General features: G+C 42.2%; 1 protein-coding gene across 1 annotated transcript; it reads left to right on the forward strand.

Moving 5' to 3' along the window:
* The first annotated feature begins 4,056 nt into the window (after positions 1-4,056).
* ELF3 (E74 like ETS transcription factor 3) lies at positions 4,057-18,585 on the forward strand. Its single transcript, XM_081949350.1, has 9 exons — positions 4,057-4,155; positions 5,792-5,962; positions 11,705-11,926; positions 12,698-12,775; positions 12,888-13,010; positions 13,557-13,649; positions 15,509-15,607; positions 16,161-16,356; positions 17,419-18,585. Exons 2-9 carry the CDS (start codon positions 5,800-5,802, stop codon positions 17,528-17,530), a joined length of 1,086 nt encoding a protein of 361 aa, XP_081805476.1. The 5' UTR covers positions 4,057-4,155; positions 5,792-5,799; the 3' UTR covers positions 17,531-18,585.
* Positions 18,586-22,879: the final 4,294 nt, after the last annotated feature.

The following is a 22,879-nucleotide window of genomic DNA, read 5'->3' on the forward strand; positions in this document are numbered from 1 at the left end:
AAGCATGTAGGATGCCCAGCCATAGTCCCGGTTTTGGCCTGTGCATTTTATTTTTCTTTTATAATTCTGCATAAGTCAGGCGTGTCCAAACTTGGGAACTTAAAGACTTGTGGACGTCAACTCCCAGAATTCCCCAGCCAGCCATGCTGGCTGGGGAATTCTGGGAGTTGAAGTCAACAAGTCTTAAAGTTCCCAAGTTTGGACACGCCTGGCATAAGTGATCCAAATCTGCCTTGTCATATCAGAGTTGAAAGGCAGCTTGTCTTCTGATGTGGTAATTCAGGTTCTGTCTGCAGGTCTGATTTGTTTTGACTCTGATCTGACTGATGTAATTTAATAAAGAAAAATGTTGAGAATCACTCAGTTCAGTGAGCCCATGGAACTATTAAGTGTACAAAATAAACACATTGCTTGATTTTGCAATTGAACTTTGGTGCCAACTTGTAAAAAAAATGGGCTTTTAATATATCCATTGTTCAGTGTGTGAGAACACAAAATGGACATTTCCAGTTTTTTCTTGATTGTACAGAGGGTGGCAGTAGATGCTTTCCATTTTTTTTTTGTAGACGGTCTTCCTTTTTTCTTTTCTTTTCTTTTCTTTTCTTTTCTTTTCTTTTCTTTTTTTTCCTGTGGGACTGAAGACTAATATACTGAAGTGAAAGTAGTATTTTTGGTCAGTTCCAAAATATTGAAATTTAAATGCTAAAAGATTTCAGACTTTAGAGACAAAAGATTATCCGTCACTTCCTTCTTTCATGTGCCCATGCAGTAGTCAGTGATAAGTATGGCATTGTGACTCTCAGAAATGGGACTTTTGACATGCAGATATATGAAGCTTACCGCCCCCCCTGTGAAAGTATCGGCCTTCTTAAATCCTCAAGTCCTCGGATCCTTAAATATGCCTGCAAGTATGACCGTTGCAACATCCCCATGGTCATGTGATCAAATTCAGATGCTTGGCGGTTGCAGTGTCCCGGGGTCATGTGATCACCTTTTGCCAAGCGAAGTCGATGGGGAAGCCAGATTCACTGAACAACTCTGTTATTAAAAACTACAATGATTCACTTAATAATTATAGTAAGAAAGGTTGTAAAATGGGGCCAAACTCATTTAACAACTATCTCGCTTAGCAACATAAATTAGGAGTTCAACTGTGCTTGTACGTCAAGGACTATCTGTATTTAGTATAAAAGGTATTAACCCCTTCCACTCACCCATGTGATTCTTTTCAATCATCATGACCTCTAGACTAAGTCAAGAGGTTAAGCTTTTCCCCTTTTGACTTTAAACTATCTAGGTCAGAGGTGTCCAAACTTGGGAACTTTAAGACTTGAGGACTTCAACTGCCAGAATTCCCCAGCCAGCTGGCTGGGGAATTCTGAGAGCTGAAGTCCACAAGTCTTAAAGTTCCCAAGTTTGGACACCTCTGAACTAGGTGATTAATGTTTGTTTACTATATGGAGTTGCCAAAGTCCCACATCCCACCAGGTAAACCATAACTGACTGGTGATCCAGTGGTGAGGTTTAACGTGATAGAGAAGTTAACATCTTCTTGCCTTTAATCCAAAGGAACTGCCTAGGGATCAGCAGAGATATGGATCTGTTTCACTTATCACTTTTGTTAAGAAGAATGTTTTTGTTAAGAATCAGATGGAAGAGCTGCCCTGTGTGACCTGTTGCCTGCGCTGTGGCACCAGAGCACTGGGGCAACCCTCTTGCCAAGCAACATTCTCCGCTTGACGTCAATAGGGTGTGGCGTGTGCATTGCCAGTCGCTCAGCCAGCTAGGCAAGTTGGTGGGCTGTCTCAGTTTCCACCAAACCGTAGCTGCTATGAATGCAGAGTTTGCCCATTAATACCAGCTTTCAGTGACAAGACGTTTATCTAGCTTATCACAATCTCACACAGCTGTGAGACAAGTCCACGTACAAAGGGAATTAATCCCCTGAAATTCAGTGAAGTTGTGGCTGTTTTTACAAGGAATGCTTAACTGCCTTTTGCCCGTCTCTAACTTGTTGGGTCAATTTGAAATCTCCATGGATTAGAACGTGTTTTTGTTGATTTCAAAAAACTTCTCCCACATTTCCTAGCCTGACTGTATAAGGCAGTATGGGCTAAAAGCTTCCTTACGTCACTTGGAAAAAACATTCTGCAGTCTTGCCTGTGATGACAGAAGAGGGCAGTGGTACAGCAAAGAATAAACACCGTTACTCTCCCAGCTACTTATGTCTATGTCTTCCTATATCTATGGGGTAAGCGAGTTGAATCAGGGAAAAGAGCCCCACACTTTTAATCCTACTTCCTGTTTCCAACCATGTAGGGGGCAGCTAATCTGTCTGGGAAATCGATAAACCTCGCCTCTATTTGGTTTTTGATGCGTAGATGGCTCTAATCGAATAAAATCTTCCTTAAGTTGACCTTGCTACCCGATGACTTCATAGACATATCCAATCATTTTAATACAATACAATACAATACAATACAATTTTGCTGACAATAATGTAGAAGTGGTTTGAAAATGCCTTCCATTTAGGAGATTTTGTTCACCTCCACAGTTTTCTGTTCAAACACTAACTAGATCCAATCCTGCTAAGTTCAGAGCAGATAAAGTCATTTCATTTGGAATAACTCCATGCTGCAGTATATTATAATGCCACAGCAGTTGCTTTTATATATGTTACAACTAATTGCACAAGCCTATGTCTCTGAATTTTGCCTCTTCGTGCAGATATTTGATTTATCTCCTACAGCGGCACCAATGTCTTCCATATTAAACTACTTCCCTTTTTCTTCTTGAACAATAGGGGAGTGCAGGGAAATATAAGGGTTAGAAATCCAGCATGAACTCAATTCAGACTTTTGACAACATTCGTTAGGAAGTAAGATCTCTTGGAGTCATTGGCACTTGCAATCTCATTAATCATAACATTATTATGGACGTGGTGGCTCAGTGGTAAGACCTTGAGCTTGTCGATCAGAAAAGTCGGCAGTTCGGCGGTTCGAATCCCTAGCACCGGGTAATGGAGTGAGCTGCTGTTACTTGTCCCGGCTTCTGCTAACCTAGCAGTTCCAAAGCATGTAAAAATGCAAGTAGAAAAAATAGGAACCACCTTTGGTGGGAAGATAACAGTGTTCCGTGCACCTTTGGCGTTTAGTCATGCTGGCCACATGACCATGGAGACGTCTTTGGACAGCGCTGGCTCTTTGCCTTTGAAATGGAGATGAGCACCGCCCCCTAGAGTCAGGAACGACTAGCACATATCTGTCAGGGGAACCTTTACTTTAAGGATTATATATGCCACTGATTGCATAGGAATAGGACTTAGTTTCAACTTACTGAAATCCCATGATTCCCAGTAAAAAGCATGCCCTAATTCTATATATAGCTAACATAAAATCAGTTTATTCATACTCCATTGGAATTATTTCCAGGTACATGTACTTATAATTGCATCCTTGACACTGACAAAGTATTGTTGTGTCCCTAACCAAGAAGCCAGATTTGTTATGGAAAGCAGCACACCAGAAGACATAAGTGTTGCTTAGTGTGCTGGAAAAACTTTGACTTCAGCATTTGACTGCGAGGGATTCTTACACAGGAGAGAGTAGCCTTGTGAGCCCCATTCATCTATGAATTTGGCCATTCCTGGTGTGTCTGTCACCTTCAAACCCTACCTGATACCCTCCACTGGAATGGCAGCAGGTAGCTGCCCCTATCAAACCATTTATATAGCTCTATTCTTAGCAGGGCAGGGAAAAAGCAGGGTGGTTTACTGCTTTGATGAGCAAACAAACACAAGCGATAGGAAAGGTAGGAAAAACATCGTGCTGAGTGAAACTGGCATAGGCCCTGCCAGGACTTCTCTGGTAATGATTAAACTATCTGCCCAGATTTCCCGGCAAGGTAGGTTGGCATTGACCCAGGTGGCACAATATGCAAATTCCCTAGGCGGGAGTTGAGTACCTGTGCTTGGAATTCCCCTAGAGGCGGAGATCATGTTACAGGAGAGGCGCCCTATAAAGGCCCAGCGATGGGGAGGGGCTGAGCTATACTCAGGAGGGGATCACAAATACCAGGGCACAGGTGAGCAGGAGCAACTGAACAGTCTCTTAGCCGACTACTGTGTGGATTAACCGCTGCTGCAGCACCTGCCTGGTAGGTACAAAAGGAAGATGGTTATATTCGTTTTGTGGGTGAGCAGAAGGATGGATGTAGAATAGCTGTGTCTGCTCGGTATTCAACTCCGTTCTTGTTCAGGATGTTGTGGCAGCATCTGAAGTGCATTTTATTTAGTTCCTTATTTGATGCCTATATAGATACAGAGCCCTGCCCTGTTCCCCAAGCTTCAGAGAAGATACTGAGGGCATGATCAGTTCATGAGCTTACCAATGTATCTGATTGCCTGGCGGTGGAACCAACGTGCCTGATCAAAGAAGCTTTTGTCCTGCTTGAGACAGTCAGCTTTTTCTGTTTCTATGGACTCAGATGATGCTTTCAGGCAAAGGTCCCCCCCTCCCCTGCGCATCATCAGCCTCTCTTGATTCTCTTGATTCCTGGAACTGTATAGGGAGGGGGAGGTAGAGTAATCCTCCTATGTTTTCCCACTGGTTTTTTGGGGGGTGAGTGAACAACAATGATGGAATAGCTGCACAATATCTTTGGATGGTTAGGTTGAGAAGCATCCAGAAAAATATCTAGTGGTTTAGAGTTATATCATCGATCAATTTGCAATTTTCTGGCAAAGGGAGGATAGGCTGTGGCTGGTTTCTCTGGCAATTTTCTTCTATACTTGATATATTTTCAATTTTGCTCTATGGATCTAAAGGGATAGAGCTCCCACCTGACCTGGGACTCTTGAAGTCTATAAAGCAAGATGAAAAGTGGGAGAGCGGTTAGTAAGTGATAAATGATAATGCCTGGAAAGTTTAATTGAAGTGAGCAAAGTTCAAGAAATGATTCATTTCTGAGAAATCAGAACCTTTTGCCAGATAAATCGAGAATTATTTAAACTTGATAAGAGGATTGTTGAATGTAGGCTGTCTGATAACAAAACAGGGAGTATGCTTAGAGGTTATTTCTCATGTAATGTGGGCTAAACTTTCACACGCACACACACACACACACACACACACACAGAGTATAAATAAATGAAGGTAGAGGGATCTCTGAATCTTTGAAAAATAATTTCAAAATACAATCCTTGAAAGTTCATATTATTAAAGAACTTTTGAAGTGATAATTGTTTTCCCGCCCCTCTTTTATGTCGTTGCTCTATTAGCCAAATCTAAGGAATGGGATGGAAATGGGATGGAATGCAAGTGTAAAGTTATTACTGTGTCTTCTCCAAGGGAAAAAAATAAGTTAAAACACTGGTAAAATGAGAGTTGCGATATATTTGGATTTGTTGACAGACTCCTTTGTCTAGAACCTCTTTGTCCTCCTGTGAGAAGGCTTCCTTTTGGATATTTCTGGAAAGATCCTGCCCATTAGGATAGCTGTTCCGTACTTGGTGATTTCTAAAATTGCTTGATTAGAAGTTCCACTCATTTGGAATGCAGTGTGATGGGCTTGTGGCGGATCTTATCTAGAGGGCATTAGTTTGGGTGAGACAATGTAAGGGCTTGAAAGACTGCAGAAAATATGAAGAAGAACGAGGAGCCAGGAGTTACTATTGCAAAACAAATATATGCAAACTGTTAAAAGAAGAAAACAATGCAGGTGATTCATGCTCACCCATGCTTATTGTGCTCTCCCCTTTGGTCCAAATCTAACAGTTTCAATTTTCTGACAGAAAATTCCATGGCGGGATCTTGTGAAATCAGCAACCTCATCTCTAATTATATCAGTGCCATGTACCAGCCAGAGGAGGTCCCACCAGACCCTGATCTGCTAACCCACCTTGTTGAAGATGACAACCTATCACTTGTTCTAAGTAACACAAACATGGCAACTGAGACAACAGGTAGCTATCCTTAATTTGATGGGTGCAAGGCGAATAGGCAACTGAATAAAGTTAAAAAGAGGGCATCTTATATCTAGAACGGATTTTGGAATTCTGTTTTATTAGCCTTGGAGCCTAAGTTTCTGTAGCCAATGGATTTCAATACTTGGGGAATTTGAATAAGCTCTAATCATTGCTAGGTTATTGCATTGAAATGCTTTGAACATTTGACTTAGAACTTAGAATAACTTTATTGTCAATTTAAATGTACACTAATTGGCATACATTAAAATGAAATTTCATTGCATACAGCTCTCAAAAGGTTATATTCTATACAATTTATTATGATGATCTAGAGCAGGGATGTCCAAACTTGGAAACTTTAAGACTTGTGGACTTCAACTCCCAGAATTCCCCAGCCAGCATGGCTGGCTGGAGAATTCTGGGAATTGAAGTCCACAAGTCTTAAAGTTCCCAAGTTTGGACACCCCTGATCTAGAGGGAAACAGGTTGGGGAAGGCTAGTTTAAAACCTTTCAGAGCCAAAAGGCCAGTTGCAATATCTCTATATAGGTAGTCCTCTACTTACAACCACAATTAAGCCCAAAATTTCTATTGCTAAGTGAGAGATTTGTTAAGTGAGTTTTGCCCCATTTTGCAACCTTTCTTTCTTCAGTTGTTAAGTGAATCGCCGCAGTTGATAAGTTAGTAACCTGTTTGTTAAGTGAATCTGGCTTCCCCATTGATTTTGCTTGTCAGAAGGTCGCAAAAGGGACAACTGCAACTGTCATAATTATGAACCAGTTGCCAAGCATCTGAATTGTTGTGTCCCCTGATTGGTTACCGCGTCTGTGCCGGCTCGAGGAAAGAGCCTAGTCTTCCTATTGGTTGTCCATCTGACAGATCGGGTATAAAGAGCTAAATAGTTACAGTTACCTTGTCTCCTCAGTTCATTGCACTCTTAAGGAAGAGACATAAAACTGGTGATGAAGGTGTTTTTAACTGACCCACCTACATTATCAATGCCTGCAGTATCAACAATGGCTACCGCAAACGTTTTTTCAGAATTCAGACCAGAGAAGGAATCGTGGGAGGCTTTCCTTGAATGATTTGAATGCTTTATTCAGGCCAACGACAACTGGTCTTTCCCTTGAAAGGAAGAGGGGTTTTTCTAAGTTACTGTGGCCCAGACATGTTTGCAACGGCCCAGGCGTTAGCAGCTCCGACTCCTGTGCATGCCATACCTGGGATTCGTTGCTGTCTAAACTGAAAGCACACTATGCCCCCACGCCATCGTGTTTCACCCGCAGACACCTTTTCCGTAAATGCACGCAAGCTGAAGGTGAGTCTATTAGCCGCTACATTGCCTCTCTGAGGGCTGCGGCCATTCACTGTGAATTTGGCAACCTAGACGAGGCGTTGCTGGAGCAATTTATCTACGGTCTTAATGACATGCGTCTGCAATGTTGCCTCCTTGCAAGAGCTGAATTGTCACTGAAAATTGGCGTTGATGAAGCGCGAGCGACCGAAATGGCTGAAAAATCAACCTCAGAGTTTCAGCAATACCATTTGGCTGCTAACATTGCTTCTCAAGCATCGTTGGTCCACCACCAGAATGAGAGCTTAGAGGATGACCCTGAAGCAGAAATTGATGTCACTCACCTCAAAGTAGTCAACAACCGGGGAACTGCACCTAAAGGAGATTGGAAAGGGTGTTTAAGCTGCGGTGGCAAACACCTGAGATCTCAGTGCAAATTCAAATCAGCCGTGTGCCGGCGTTACAGCAAAAAAGGCCACCTGGCTAGTGTTTGCTGGGCTTGGCTACCAGACAATAGGTCTATCGGATCACCGTCTGTCAGCCGACTGAACACTGCCAAAACCAGCATATGCCAAATTAACTGCTGTGCTAGGATTAATAACGATGATAACGTATCAGAATAGACCATTGACTTTGCATCCACGGAGGGGAACAGAACCAGAAAAATCCATATTACTATCGAGCTGGAAGGCGGAGTTGGATACAGGGCCAGCGAAATCGATAATGTCGTGGAATGCACAGCGCTCCCTTCTGCTGTCCCTAGGCTGGAACCAGCAGCTGCCTGCCGGCTGCCGTTTGAGGGACTACCAAGGAAACTCCATTCCTATCATCGGAAACTTCAATGTGCACTATGAGCACTTCAGGGGTCAACTTCCCCTAATAGTGGTGTCCAAGCCACTGGCTTCTCTGTTAGGCCTTGATTGGTTTAGGACACTGGATCTTTCAATCTCTGGGGTGCATTACACTGTCCAAGGGGACGAATTTGAGGTTTTGACACACGAATTTGCTGATGTCTTTTCTCCATCTCTAGGTAAATATAAGGGCACACCAATCTCATTAAACCTCGATCCCCAGGTGGCACCCATTCGGCTTAAAGCTCACCACATTCCATTATCTCTAAAGCACAAAGTGGACACGGAGCTAGACAAATTACTGGAGCAAGGCGTTTTAGACCCAGTGGATCACAAATAAGAATTTGCGCGGACTACAAGTCGACATTAAACAAGGCATTACAGGTGCATCCTTACCCTGTCCCAGTAGTGCAACATGTGTTGCACTCACTGGGTCAGGGTAAGATTTTTGCAAAGCTAGATTTGGCACAAGCCTACCAACAATTACCAGTAGATGCAGAGACTGCAGCGGCACAGACAATTGTAACACACCACGGCGCATTCAAGTGTAACCACCTCCAGTTTGGGGTATGCGTTGCTCCCGGGTTATTCCAGAGCCTCATGAAGCACCTGCTCCATGGAATACCCGGGGTCATCCCGTATTTCGATGACATCGTGATCGCTGCTGACAGTCGATCACGGCTTGTTGAAACGCTTAGGCAGGTATTTAACCACTTCAGGGAGGCAGGGCTCAGATTAAAACAATCAAAATGCAAGTTAGGAATGCCCACAGTGGAATTCTTAGGGTACTTAATTGACAGCTAAGGCATTCACCCCACACCAGCGAAAGTGCAAGCACAGTCCAATAGGATGGAACTACAAGTTTTCTTAGGGCTCTTGAATTTCTATTTAAGCTTCATTCTGCATAAGGCTTCGGTGGCAGAACCCCTTCACCATTTGTTAGACACATCCACCACATGGAGTTGGACCAACTCCATGTGGTGGACGCTCATGCTTTCGCGGACGTTAAGAAGTTGCTAACAACAGCACTGGTATTAGTGCAATACAATGAGCACTTACCGTTAATACTGGCATGTGATGCCTCCCCCTTCAGGGTTGGCGCCATATTAAGTCATGCATTCCCGAATGGACTGGAGGCTCCTATAGCTTTTTACTCCCGCACTTTATCAAAGGCTGAACGTAATTATAGTCAGCTGGATAAAGAGGCTCTAGCAGCCGTTGTGGGAGTAAAAAGGTTCCATCACTATCTGTATGAACGCCCATCTCATTTAGTGATGGATCATAAACCACTGCTAGGTATTTTAGCAGGGGATCGTCCTATTCCGCAAATCATATCACCCCACATGTCATGTTGGGCGGAGTTTCTAGCCGCTTACACTTACACTCTACAACATAGGCCAGGTAAGCAAATGGATCACACAGACGCTCTGAGCCGTTGGCCGTTGCCCACTTTAGTAATTGACCCGGCTTCCATACACAGTGTGTGTGTACTTAACGAATTTAAATTGCCCCTGTCAGCAACTGATATTGCCCGCCATTCACAGAAGGAACCTATTCTTCTTCAAGTGATGGATTGGCATGCTGTAGTTGGCCATCAATCCCGGTGGGGGCAGAATTCCTTCCTTTTCATTGTCGAAGGGAGGAATTATTGGTGCTGCAAGGATGTTTGTTGTGGGGTTGTTGAGTAGTAATTCCAAAAATACTGAGACAAGTCGTGCTGGCCCGGCTCTGTGAGGGGCACCCAGGCATAGTAAGAATGAAGGGTCTCAGTCAAAGCCACGTTTGGTGGCCCTCCATGGACAGTGACATCACGGACTGGGTACAGCACTGCCAACAGGTCAACAGGTCCAACTGGCACCTGCTGCTGCTCCTGTAAGGGAATGGGACAAGTCCTCCGCTCCATGGAGTAGAATCCACGTTGATTTCATGGGTCCTTGGTCAGGGCAAACTAATTTTCTAGTTGACGACACACTGTCAAAGTGGGTGGAGTTATTCCCCATGTGCAGCACTACTGCAGACACAACGATAACCATCCTAGACAAGTTGTTCACCACACATGGATTGCCGGACACATTAGTGTCCGACAACGGACTGCAATTCACAGCAACTAATTTTCAAGCTTACCTAGAAGCGTTGGGAATACGACATGCACAGGTAGCACCATATCACCCTGCTGGAAATGGATTAGCAGAACACACTATACGTTCAGCGAAAGAGGCATTAAGCCAAATGGGAAACACACCGTGGCTGGAGAGAATAGCCACATATTTATTAGCGCAGCACACAACACCATGTCCCACTACCGGGAAAACCCTGGCCAAGATTCTAATGGGACGTAGATTACGCATTACCCTGGATAGACTTCATCCCACATACTCACTTCACTGCCCCTTAGATGTACACACACCTAGAGTATTTAATAGGGGGGAGGGGGTATTTGCGCAAAATTTTATGGGAGAACCTAAGTGGATGCCGGGCTGGATCATTGAGATAACAGGACCCTGTTCTTACATAGTCCAGCTTTGCGATCGTTGGTAATGGCAGCGACATATCAATCAGTTGCGCCGCTGGGAGATGAGGACGACGGCTAACATGAGCTCCCATGAGGCCAGGACTAAACGCCAAGACAACACCGCAGAAGACATTGGCGTTCCGTTCTTGGCTGAGGGTTTACCAGTTGAAGAGGCCACGGCTTTAAATGGACAATTGTCCGTACTAATAGTGCCACCGGCACGGTTACCAGAGAGGGACAACATTCCTACTCCGGTCGCTCAGGATGCCAAACTGCGCCGGTCCCAGCGCAGGCGGACAAGACCTGCATATCTGCAAGATTACGCATGTGCAGTCCAGGGGAAGGAGTGTTATGCTCTGATTGGTTACCGCGTCTGTGCCAGCTCGAGGAAAGAGCCTAGTCTTCCTATTGGTTGCCCGTCTGACAGATCGGGTATAAAGAGCTGTCAGACGGGAGAGTTTGTTGATTCCGTTACTTGTGTCAGTTGGGCTAATAAATAGTTACAGCTACCTCGTCTCCTCAGTTCATTGCACTCTTAAGGAAGAGACATAAAATGGATGTTGATCATATGATCATAGAGATGCTGCAAAGGTCATAACTGTGAAAAACCATCATAAGTCACTTTTTCCACTGCCATTGTGAACTTTGAACGGTCACTAAATGAACTGTAGTAAGTCGAGGACTGCCTGTACTGCTTTTCCTATCTGTGGAAAGCTATACACGTAGCCTTGTCTAACTCAAGGGCCACTGGAGCAGTGAACAGCGCCACCAATACTGTGGTTGTTGATTGTGTACAGTATTCTAATGGAGGCATGGGTGGCTGCACAGGGAGCTGAGAAGTTGCTGCCCTAAATGACCTCATTCCAGCTAGGAGGGGCATGTTCAGAGATAAGGGAACAGGTGACAAGTGTACGTGTTAACTCAACCACAGTGACTAAGCAAGATAAATCCTGTGCGTAAATGAACTGGCCGCACCCTGTTTAGCTCAGGCAGCAGTGTTCCAGGGGCTGGGCTGGCATTAACAAAGCAATCACCTGCTCAACTAAACCCATTCTTCTCCCTCCCCCCCCTCTCCTTCCTCAGGCAAACCAACATGGTTTGGTGAGATGCCACACAGCTGGAGCAAGTCTCAGGTGCTGGAGTGGATCAGCTATCATGTGGAGAAGAACAAGTATGATGCCAGTGCCATAGATTTCTCTTGCTGCAACATGAATGGCTACACCCTTTGCCAATACACACGGGATCAGCTGGGACTTATCTTTGGGCCCCTTGGGGATGAGTTATACGACCGCTTGCATGAGACTGGTATGTATTGGTGTCCCCCATCTCCTTTCAAGGCAGAAATGCATTGGGATTCCTCTCCTCTACTCCCCACTTTATCAGGCAGAAATGTAAAAATTGAGAAAACGAGGTGGATCGTTAAGTGTAAAACTAAATGCCAATGTCCATGCCTCACCTTAAATTAAGTTTTGCTGAATTATGGGTTCCTAACTCATGACTGAACATCGCATTAAGCCATAAACCATTCTTTACAAAACATAACAAATCTCATAATGGATTAGTGTCCTATATTAAACCAATCTATTTCCCTGAAGCAAGATATTCTTTAGGAAGGGAAGAGGCTGTGAATTTACTCTGGACTAATAGCGATTGCTACCTTTTCTTATTGGCTTCACCCTGGTGTCACCCCCATCCTTAGATTTATAGTATACAATGAAACCTTTTAAAATGATATTCATAGCAGGAAAGAGGGAAACCTCAGGTGTTAAATGAAGTGACCGCAGGTTGTATTACTGCAAAGGCAACACATTACAGTGAAAAGTGAAACAGTCCAGAAAGCAGATATTAGTCATCTACAAGAACAGAGTGCCTGGTACCTGTCCCTGATTAATCATTATTTATCAGGAGAAAATCTAAATTTCCAGAAAAACACTGCCCCTATTTTATTTAACTTCCCTATAATGAAAACAATGCAACTTTTAGTTTATCTCTGGAGGAACAAGGGAGAAGCACTTGGTTTATAATGAAGAAATAACATATTTTTCTTTCCCACACCCTTTTTTTGGTCTGTTTTAGATGAACTTGGCTGGATCATGTCAGTGCTGAGGACTGATGATGTATCCCAGGAGGCCCTTCTGGAATCCGGTCCTTTAGGTAAGAGGATAATGAATGGCTGCTCTGTCCCGTAATGGTTCCCTGTTACATCTATTTACATCTCTTTTTATGAATGTGATTAATCCTCAATTCTCTCTCTCTCTCTCTTTAGAATTGGGGAACTCATGCAGTCAGGACTATCTGGAGGAAATGAAATTAGCAACCATTTTTTCACAGCCAGATCTTGGCTACATCTCTGGAGCCATGTCACCAGACAGCTCCGCATCTCTAGCAGGTACTGTATGTTCCCCAAATTGCTGGTGTCCTTTGCCTCCTGCAGGGTGTAGCTTAGTTGCCGAGGTGGTAATCACTTACCTTCCCATCTGGTTCGCAAATGTGAGTGCACATATCTGTGCATGTGCTCCACCTGCTGTGAATGTGCTTTGCCTTTAAAACGGGCCTATATGGGATGCCGTAGTACTGGCATGGGTGGGCAGGGCTACCCGCGATTTATGCTATGGGTTCAGGTGAACCAGTCAGAACCGGCAGGATACCACCTCTGCTTAGCTGTCACAGGAAGCGTTTTGGCCCAAATAGATCCAACTTCCCATCAAATTTACTCGTATAAAGAGATTGCAATTTGTTAATAGTTTTCTTTATGGGGAGGGATATTTGTACCTAATATCAGAAATATCTAAGTTCTAGAAGGCGACTAATAGTAAAAATAAGTCTTTTGAGTAAATAAATAAATCCTCAGGATCCAGAACATTTGACAATCATGCTTGATTTTCAGAGCTAGTATCTAGAGTAGAGATTTCAATTTCCTTTCCTTTCTCCCCAGGGACAATATCACAGAGCCCTCAATCTCAAGACTCCGGTGGATGTGATCTAGATCTTGATCCCATAGACATAAAGCACTGCAATTTTTCTGATGGTGAGTTAAGATTCAAGCTGATCAAACAGGATTTCAGATATGCTTGCAATGAATACTTTCATTGCTAGCTATTTTGCCAGTAGAATGGCTAGCATCTTCAAAGACAAACTAGAGAGGAGGAAGACAAAAGGGCAGGAAGAGTAGACAATAGAGGATGAAAACAAATAAAAACAGAACAAACATGAAGAGAAAAAATGAATAGAATCATAGATGTCCGATAGCTTAATTCCATAAAATGTTAGAGCTGAATATTAGTGTAAAGTAATAGAGTAATCTATGCATATTCAGAGTCTATTCTTTCATTATTGTGTGAACAGAAATAACATACCATTGCTATATTTAGATTTGAGAAAAGGTTTCCTTATAAATTTTGAGCACTAAGCATTTAAAATCAAAATCAAATTCTGAATATTCCAGAAATATTCTCTTATAATACAAACCCCCTTCAAGTAGTCAACAGCAGTAGTAGTCTGTAGTTTTGGGAAATTACTGTTACAATACAATCAGGAGACCAAATCAAATGCCAATGACACTGCTAAAGGAAAAAAGGGTCAGAAGCAATGTAATGAGATGTCACATACATAAATAGAATTGACTTCGAAAATCCAAACAGACAATAATTGTTCTGCACTTCAAATTAATGCAACTACATATAACTTATTTGTATCTTTCTCCTATCCCAGCCCCTTTCTTTTAAAATAAAAATAAGTTATTGAAGGCTGTAGTTCTAAGGATCTGAATAAGGGCTATTTGCTTCGTTTTGTTTTTATACTTAGAATGAGGCATTGGTGGCCCTTTTTTCTTGGAGAAAAACAATATGGAGGTCCATAGCTTGCCCCCTTGAGATGGAGAATGGTGATTTAATTTTCAATGGGGAACTTGCCAAAAGGAGGGGAAAAAATATAATTTCCTCATTTGTAGCCTGTGAAACATCAAAGACTACAGCTTTTTACGGAAGGTTTCTGTTTTAAGAGAAAGTTAACATACAATTGCTTTCTAGTTGTTCTCATGTTGTCCCTTCCAGTCAGAGTAGGAGAGCAATTGGTCTAGAGCAGGGGGGGGTCCAAACTTGGGAATTTTAAGACTTGTGGACTTCAACTCCCAGAATTCCCCAGCCGGCTGATGAGTGCTTTCTGATTTTGGAGGATTCTATTGCAATTCCATTTTAAAGAAATGTAGAGTAGATTTTTTTAAAGCACAAAAACGTAACCAAACTCCTTCTTGTCAGTTAAAGAGAATAGAATAATGGAAACCATGATTGCTAGAGGCAATGAGACTTGTCCCCTATTCTTAGATTATCTGGATGGAAAATGTTGGTTTAGAAAAAGATGGTGGCCATAACCAGTTGATGAAAACAGCACCCTTTTTAAATGTATGGCCATCAACTTAACTTTTAAAAAACTTCCCTCCCCCGCTCAATTGCTCCTGTCTAGAAATAAGCTTTGTTTACATTGTAGCTGAGATGTTGACTGTGCATAAATGTACACATTCTATTTACCCAAGGGTAAACAAACCAGTTGGCCAGGATGTTATAATAGGGCAGGGGTGTCCAAACTTGGGAACTTTAAGACTTGTGGACTTCAACTCCCAGAATTCTCTCCCGGAATTCTGGGAGTTGAAGTCCACAAGTCTTAAAGTTCCCAAGTTTGGACACCCCTGTAATAGGGTAAGGGATCAGGACTTGATCTCTCAGATTTATGTTGGGAACAGATTCTGGCTCTGGTTTGTCATACTGTCTTCTAGGGAACGGGCTTGAACTTTCAAGTTCACATACGGTAGTTATTGGAATGTAAAATATTGGGCCAAAAAGTTTTCAAGTGCGTCTTTTTTTTTAATCCCCTCCACATGGCGCTGTGCAGAATATAAGAAAGAAGATCTCAAGAAAAGGAAAAGGGGGCGACCAAGGAAGACCAGCAAGGACAGCAGAGGCTGCCTGGAGACTAAAAAGAACAAACACTGTAAGTGGATATCGTACAATATATGGGTTCATGATATATGGCTAGTGGATGAAAGCCAAATTTGTCCATGCACTTCTTGCTCAGATTCTATGCTGTTTGATGCAGTAAGGAGATGATATTTAAAATCTTGTTATCTTGCTTGACTTATATACGTTGGCCTGCTAACTTCATGTTCTGAGGCAGCTCACTTATTTGGTCCTTTAAGATAGATGCAGAAATATAATAACTTTACTGGTGACAGTATGCTTGCCAGATATGCCAGAGTGGGACAGGGAATTTAAACACTGATCAACTGCACAATGCTTGAATTATGTCATCTTGTATTATAGTTCCTTGTCTTCCAAACGGATTAAAAGCATCTCAGTTTTCTGATTACCTTTTGTCTCCTTGGGGGTATAGAGGTTTCTCAGACACACATTTTCCATTTTCTTATGCAGTTATTCCATAGCCCTAGTGTATAATCTTTTGTGCCGAGTTTGGAAACCTTTTCCACTTGCAGTGTCATTTGGACAGACAAATGATTGAACTGTCTTGCTTTCTTTTTCATAACCAGCACCAAGAGGGATCCACCTGTGGGAATTCATTCGGGACATCCTAATTCATCCCGAGCTGAATGAGGGTTTGCTGAAGTGGGAAGACCGTCGAAAAGGCATTTTCAAATTCCTGAGATCAGAGGCTGTAGCCCAGCTCTGGGGACAAAAGAAAAAAAATAGTAGCATGACCTACGAGAAACTCAGCCGGGCCATGAGGTATCTATCATTATTTTTTTATATACTGAACAATAATCTTCATAATTGTGAAAAGGTCATGTCACTCTGCAACGGACATATTAATTATTTTAAAAGATTAAAAGAGAATCCCAAGAAATTAAAAGCAAACAATTTCCTAAAACTCAAAGATCAATAGCTCATTAACATTTTGTTAAAAGGTCTACCAAAATAGTGCTCAACGTACAACCCCAATTGAGCCCAAAATTTCTGTTGCTAAGTGAGACAGTTCTTAAGTGAATTTTCCTCCCATTTTACGACTTTAGTTGTTAAATGAATCACTGCAGTTTTTAAGTTGTAACATAGTTGTTAAGTGAATCTGGGCCCCCCAGTGATTTTGCTTGTCAGAAGAGCCCAAAAGGTGATCACATGATCCAAGGACATTGCAAGTGTCATAAATATGAATCAGTGGCCAAGCACCTGAATTTTAATCCCATGATCATGAGAATACTGCAACAGTCATAAGTGTGAAAAAATGGTTGTAAGTCACTTTTTTCAGTGCCATCGTAACTTTAAATGATCATTTAACGAACTGTTGTAAATGGAGGACTACCTGTAATATGGTTTGCCTGAGGAAATAAGCACTGCAATTCTTAGTAAGGGGATAGAATGAAGAGGTAACAGGGTGAAGATATGAGCAGATGCTTTTGTGATGGGACTCCCTTAGATTATAGCTATTCAGATCCTCAGAATGGAGTGGAACATCTTAGATCAGCTGAGCATATCTATTCCCTTTTTTAAAAAATAAACCAAAAATTTGGGGAAAGGACAGAAATACGGGTCCTATGTTCTCTGCTGGTGTAATCACAGCAGTGTCTCAGTCACCTACCCCTCCCCAGCCAAAATTAAATTAAATAAAAGCCTGGTCACCAAAAATTGCAATTTACGCAATAATAAATTCCAAGCCTTTGTATTATGAAAACCTGACTCAAATCTTCATCTGTCATGAAACATTTTAAAATATTTGGCCTTGATTTTTGGGGGCTGGGGCTGGGTTTCATCCTCGAGGCTCTTTTAAAAAATCTTTACTATCTCTTGTTTCAGGTATTACTACAAACGGGAAATTCTGGAACGTGTGGACGGCCGGAGACTTGTGTACAAGTTTGGGAAAAACTCCAGTGGTTGGAAGGAGGAAGAGGTGGAAGACCAGAGCTAAACAGCTACAAGGACCTCACGTGGCCTTGAAGTTGGCCCACTCTTACTTGGGGGCCCACCTCTGAGGACAATGCATTGCCACGGGTCCAGAACTATTAAACTGCTGTCTGAAGCAGTGTGTTAAAACTCCAGCCCTACATGGGGCAAAGCGTGTATGCTGGCTCCCAGAAGAGAGTTCAACGAAGTACAGCTGATATTTTGGCTCAAGTAGGTTATTGTGAACCGTTATTATTTTGTTGCAATGGGAATTTGGCAGCCTCCAACTCTGAATTAGGATTACAATGCCTTCGGCTGTCTAAGACTGTGCGAAAGCTCATTGAGGCAGAAGGAACATGCTGTTCTTGGCTATTCCTGGAGGGCCATTCCCAAAACATCAAGTAATCTGCAGATTGAAGGTGAATGCTGTGGTCAGCTATTTGTGGGAAACTGAGACACTGTTCTGACACTGTTCTACCATAACCCAGGAATGCTGATAAGTCTGATAAGACACTTTGGAGAGCCAGGTGGACATGTAGCTTCCCATCCAACAACTGACCGTTTACCAGCAAATGCTCCTGTTTAACAGGCAGAAAATTGGCAACGGTAAACCTGAGATCATTATGGATTTCACATCAATCCAAAGAGCAAGGTTTAGTCGTCATAGATCTGACTCTTCTCCAGCTGATTGAGTACATGTGTGTCTAGAAAGGAAGAACATTTTTCCCTAGAAAGTGGTACAACTTTCTTTATGAATAGCTTCTTCTTGCTCTTAATTTATATGTTATATATATATATATGTATATGTTTATATAATGTCCATAGATATCTATTTTTTTCATAACTAAGTTTGTGTGATTGTATTCAGGAAGCCCTGAGCTTTTTTTTTTCAAAAATCTGATGATTATTGTTGCTAATATTCAGCTGGGCTGAACAAATAAAAAAAAATCTTTATTTTGAAATCAAAAAGAGTTTGTAAGATGTTTGCATCAGTTCATTGGTGTCCCCAGGAGAGCCCTGTGTGATATACAGGCCTCCTGCTTTTTAATAATAATTAACCAATAAATCATTGGTTTTTAATTCTTGTGTGCTGCTTGATAATTGATATACGTGCATCACCAGGGGGAGCAGTGATGAACTGAGGTTGGATTTTTCTTGGGATAAAGAACAGAAAGGAAAGGAAAAGCTATTCTTTTTACTGTTGACAATTGAGAAAGATGTCCATTTAAGGATTCTTTATTTGTTTGGATATCCTAGATTACCCTTTCTTAACCTGAGGAAGTTTCATCAAACATAAACAATTATCAATTTACTTGGGAACTATCAGCATTGTAGTCCAACATAGCTGGAAGGCATCACTTTGAGAAAAGTTAGTCCTGTAGAGAGAGACATTCATATTGCAATAATTAATTTTTGCTTTCTGAATAAAGTCTACAATAAGGTAAACAATTCAGGTTCCATTAAATGTCAGTTTGCTTTCCAATGACCTAATTTTTTCCCCCAGTGTCACAACAAGCAGTATTGATAGCTCATTCATAAACAATATGAAAAGATTCTTCTGTATGGGAGAAATCTTTAGCCCTCTTCTAAAATTATATCCAAAGAGACTTTTTGATACATAACAATATAAGTCAGCTATACAGAACTTGGCACACAGAAGCTTCCAGGTGCAGTTATTATTCTTTTTAGTTAAAAGGGCAAACAAACTTGAAAAGACCCTTTCTGAAGAGATGTTGTCCATCAAAACAGAGAAACTGTGGTTCCATATAAAGGAGCTTTATATGCTCTTCATTAGAATAAAAATGTAGCTGCCCTAAGACTGGGCTATGGGTGAAGTCATCCTCATTTTTAAAAATCCATTTTGGATTAAAATAATATTCCTCTTTCGCGGAATATAAAGCAATCTACCCGAACAATTCCTGGCTAAAAGCTAAATGGTCTTTCGGATTCCGTCTCTCTTCATAGTCTCTGACTAAAATCTCTCACAGTCTTGAAGTAGAAGGAAAGTGCCAGAAGACGGAAGAAGAGCTAACATTGTTTCACTTTTTTCTTTATAAAAATAAGGAGGAGGGAAATAAGCCCAGTACTTTTCAACGTTTTAAAAACTTACTTAGATGAGGGAATAGAAAGGATGCTCATCAGATATGCAGTTGATACAAAGTGAGGGAGACTGATAATACGATAGACCCAATAAGATAGACCCAAGCTTCAAAAGGATCTTTTAATATTGTACTGTAGACTTGAACATTAGGCCCTTGTTCAATGGCGTTCAACAAACTGAGTATGTTTAGCCTAAGTCCATTTCTGCACTTTGGTAGGAAAACTAGAAGCAGTGGCACAAAACAGGTGATAACTGCCTTAGCAGTGATAGTCATGAGTGGGATCTACATGTTGTGTTAGGCCACTGATAGACCACGCAGCCACCAAAGGAGCCAATGCAATCTTTGGCTTAATCAATAGAAGAACAATGTTATCCCAGAAAACAATAGATCTGCTTTTTGATGCACTGGCCATTGTATGTTGGACTTGGAACACTGTATCCAACTTTGGTTGCCACATATGAAAGAAGAATGCTGAGTCCCTGGAAAGAGTGCCGAAAAGAGCGACAATGATGGTGAGGGGCTTAATAGCTAAAGCCTATGAAGAACAATTAAAAGAGCTATTTAGTCTAAAGAAGGGAAGAGGAATTGGCCACACGATAGCAATCTTCCAATATTGAAAGACTATCAGGGGGAGGTAGTGCAGATTTCATTCATTTAATTTAATTTAATGTATTCCATTTGTCATGGCTAGCCATTCTGTTAGACTCTGGGTAAAATTCAAGAAACAATTAAAGCAGTGAAAACACACCAGCAGCCCAGATTAAAACAATCAGAACAATAAACTACAAATATGGCAGGAGCCCCACACAGCATAACAAACATATTAACCTCCAGCCTGGGAAGAGAGCCAGGTCTTAAGGGCTTTCCAGAGCCTGGGCTGAGTGGGTCAGGTGGGGGCATAGTCTGTATGGGAGAGGGGCTAACACTCTTCCTGGAGCTTCAGGCTAGGCTCGGAAGTCACAATATCACTCCCAAAGAAGGATTGGCAGACTGATTCTATAGGGCTTGGTTAATTTAGCAGCTAAAACCAGACACAGATGAAACTCTCAAAGGGTCTCGTTAGCATCGATTGAGCAGGATTTATGAGCCAGGTTAGCAAGGGCTGTAAGTTCCTTTTGCAGGATGATTTCAGAGCGGAATCCCCCCCCCTTCTACCCATTGACTGTGGTTTCCATTCTTTCTGAGTTTCCCCTTCTGAGTAAACTATTCTTCCAGAGACCAGATTTGGGAAAGGGCAGCCCTGTTGTAATTAATGTGTGTTTGGAGTCTATAGGCACACCTTTTCCTATTCCCAACAATGAAAAGTAGGCCAGATTCAGAAGTGACTAGTCCAAAGTCATATTCAGAGAATGTTATGATGGGGCAGGGTTTTTAATCAGACCAGACTTTGTTCAAGACTCAGCTATGCAAATCTCACAGGGACCATGCAATTTGTGTTCAACTCTTATGCAAGGCTAGGAAAATGCAATCTGAGTTTGTTCAGTCCAGTCCAGCATAAGTATTGTATTGTATTGTAGAAGGAAACCAAGGCAATTATGCAGTGAGAGGATCTTACCAGAACAACCAGAGGCCCTTTAAAGGGAAGAAAATATTACGCAATCTCAATCAATGGTTCTTGCTCTGGATTTGCTCAGAGGCAGAGGAGAAAATGTCCCCATACTTTACAGAGTTGTTAGCCTATTTGAAGGGCTGCAAAAGGACAGTCCTTCCTTTGAAGGTGGTTCTTTGTTCAACTGGCTGTCCCTTCTAAGTCCATTTAAGCATCAAATGCTGCAAGAAAGGGGAACATTATACAAAATGTCCTACCACTAGTATATTAGCCAGTTTTGACTGCTAAAATGAACAGTTCATTCTCTAAGAATTATGGAAATGTAATGAGCAAGTGGAATCATTTGGTAGTGATCCTGTAAAATTCAACATTACTAGAATGAAACAGATTTTAAAAGCTAAAGACTCACTTCAACCTACAACTTATTAAACTTTACTAAACCACACAAATCTTGAAAATCTAGTCTATGAAGTTAGCTTTATATATGCTAACTGTCACAAGGATGTTATATCCTTCTTCCTGGAAAAGTTGTTTGATTTCTTCTTTGGAAGCAGAGGTGGTATTCAGCAGGTTCTGACCAGTTCTGGAGAACAGGTAGCGGAAATTTTGAGTAGTTCGGAGAACCGGTAAATACCACCTCTGACTGGCCCCGCCCCCATCTATTCTCTGCCTCCTGAGTCCCAGCTGATTGGGAGGAAATGGGGATTTTGCAGTAACCTTCCCCTGGAGTGGGGAGGGAATGGAGATTTTACAGTATCCTTCCCCTGGAGTGGGGTAGGAATCAGTGGTGGGTTTCAAAAAAATTTACTACCAGTTCAGTGGGCATGGCTAGATGGGGGGCATGAGACTGAGTGGGCATGGCCAACTTGACATCACCCATGCACACTCAGTCACATGACCCCCCCTCACCAAGCCATGCCCACAGAAATGGTGGTGAAAAGTTTTGATGGGGGGGTGTTGCTCTAGCCTCACCAGAACTAAGGGAGTGCCTGCAAACTACCCAGTAAGAAAAAAAGGTTTTTGTCCTCCCCGGCCCTCAGGAACCCTCTGCAGGCTTCAGCAGAGCTGGGGGAAGGCAAAAATGTCCCTGTTTTTGTGAAAAACGGGTGGAAAATGGGCTGTTTTTTGCAAAAAACGGGGGCATTTTCCCTTCCCCCAGTCCTGTTGAAGCCTGCAGAGTGCTTCTGGAGGTTGGGGGAAGGCAAAAACACCTCAATTTTTGCGAAAAGTGGCCCATTTTTTACCCGTTTGTTGCAAAAATGGGAGCATTTTTCCCTTCCCCCCAGCCCTGTTGAAGCCTGCAGAGTGCTTCTGGAGGCTGGACGAAGGCAAAAATGCCTCAGTTTTTGTGGAAAACAGCCCATTTTTCACAAAAAAGGGGGTGAATCAGTAGGAACCCACTTCTGTTGGGAATTGAGATTTTACAGTATCCTTCCCCTGCCTCGCCTACCAAGCCATGCCCACCAAGCCATGCCCACAGAACCGGTACTAAACATTTTTGAATCCCACCACTGCTCGGAAGAATGGTTAATCAAGTTGTGAGGCTATGCTACAAGAATAACTTTGTCCCTTAAAGTAAATCTGACATAAGTTTCAGCTCAAATTGGAAACTTCCTGGATAATAATTTAATACATCAATTTGGGTTTCTCTATATTAATAATCTATGTTTTAACCATGGGATATTTAATCGGAATTGATTCTTAGTATCAATTCAAATAGTGT

Source organism: Natrix helvetica (assembly GCF_964273705.1).
Source record: "Natrix helvetica genome assembly, chromosome: 3".
In the NCBI taxonomy this organism is placed as follows: domain Eukaryota; kingdom Metazoa; phylum Chordata; class Lepidosauria; order Squamata; family Natricidae; genus Natrix; species Natrix helvetica.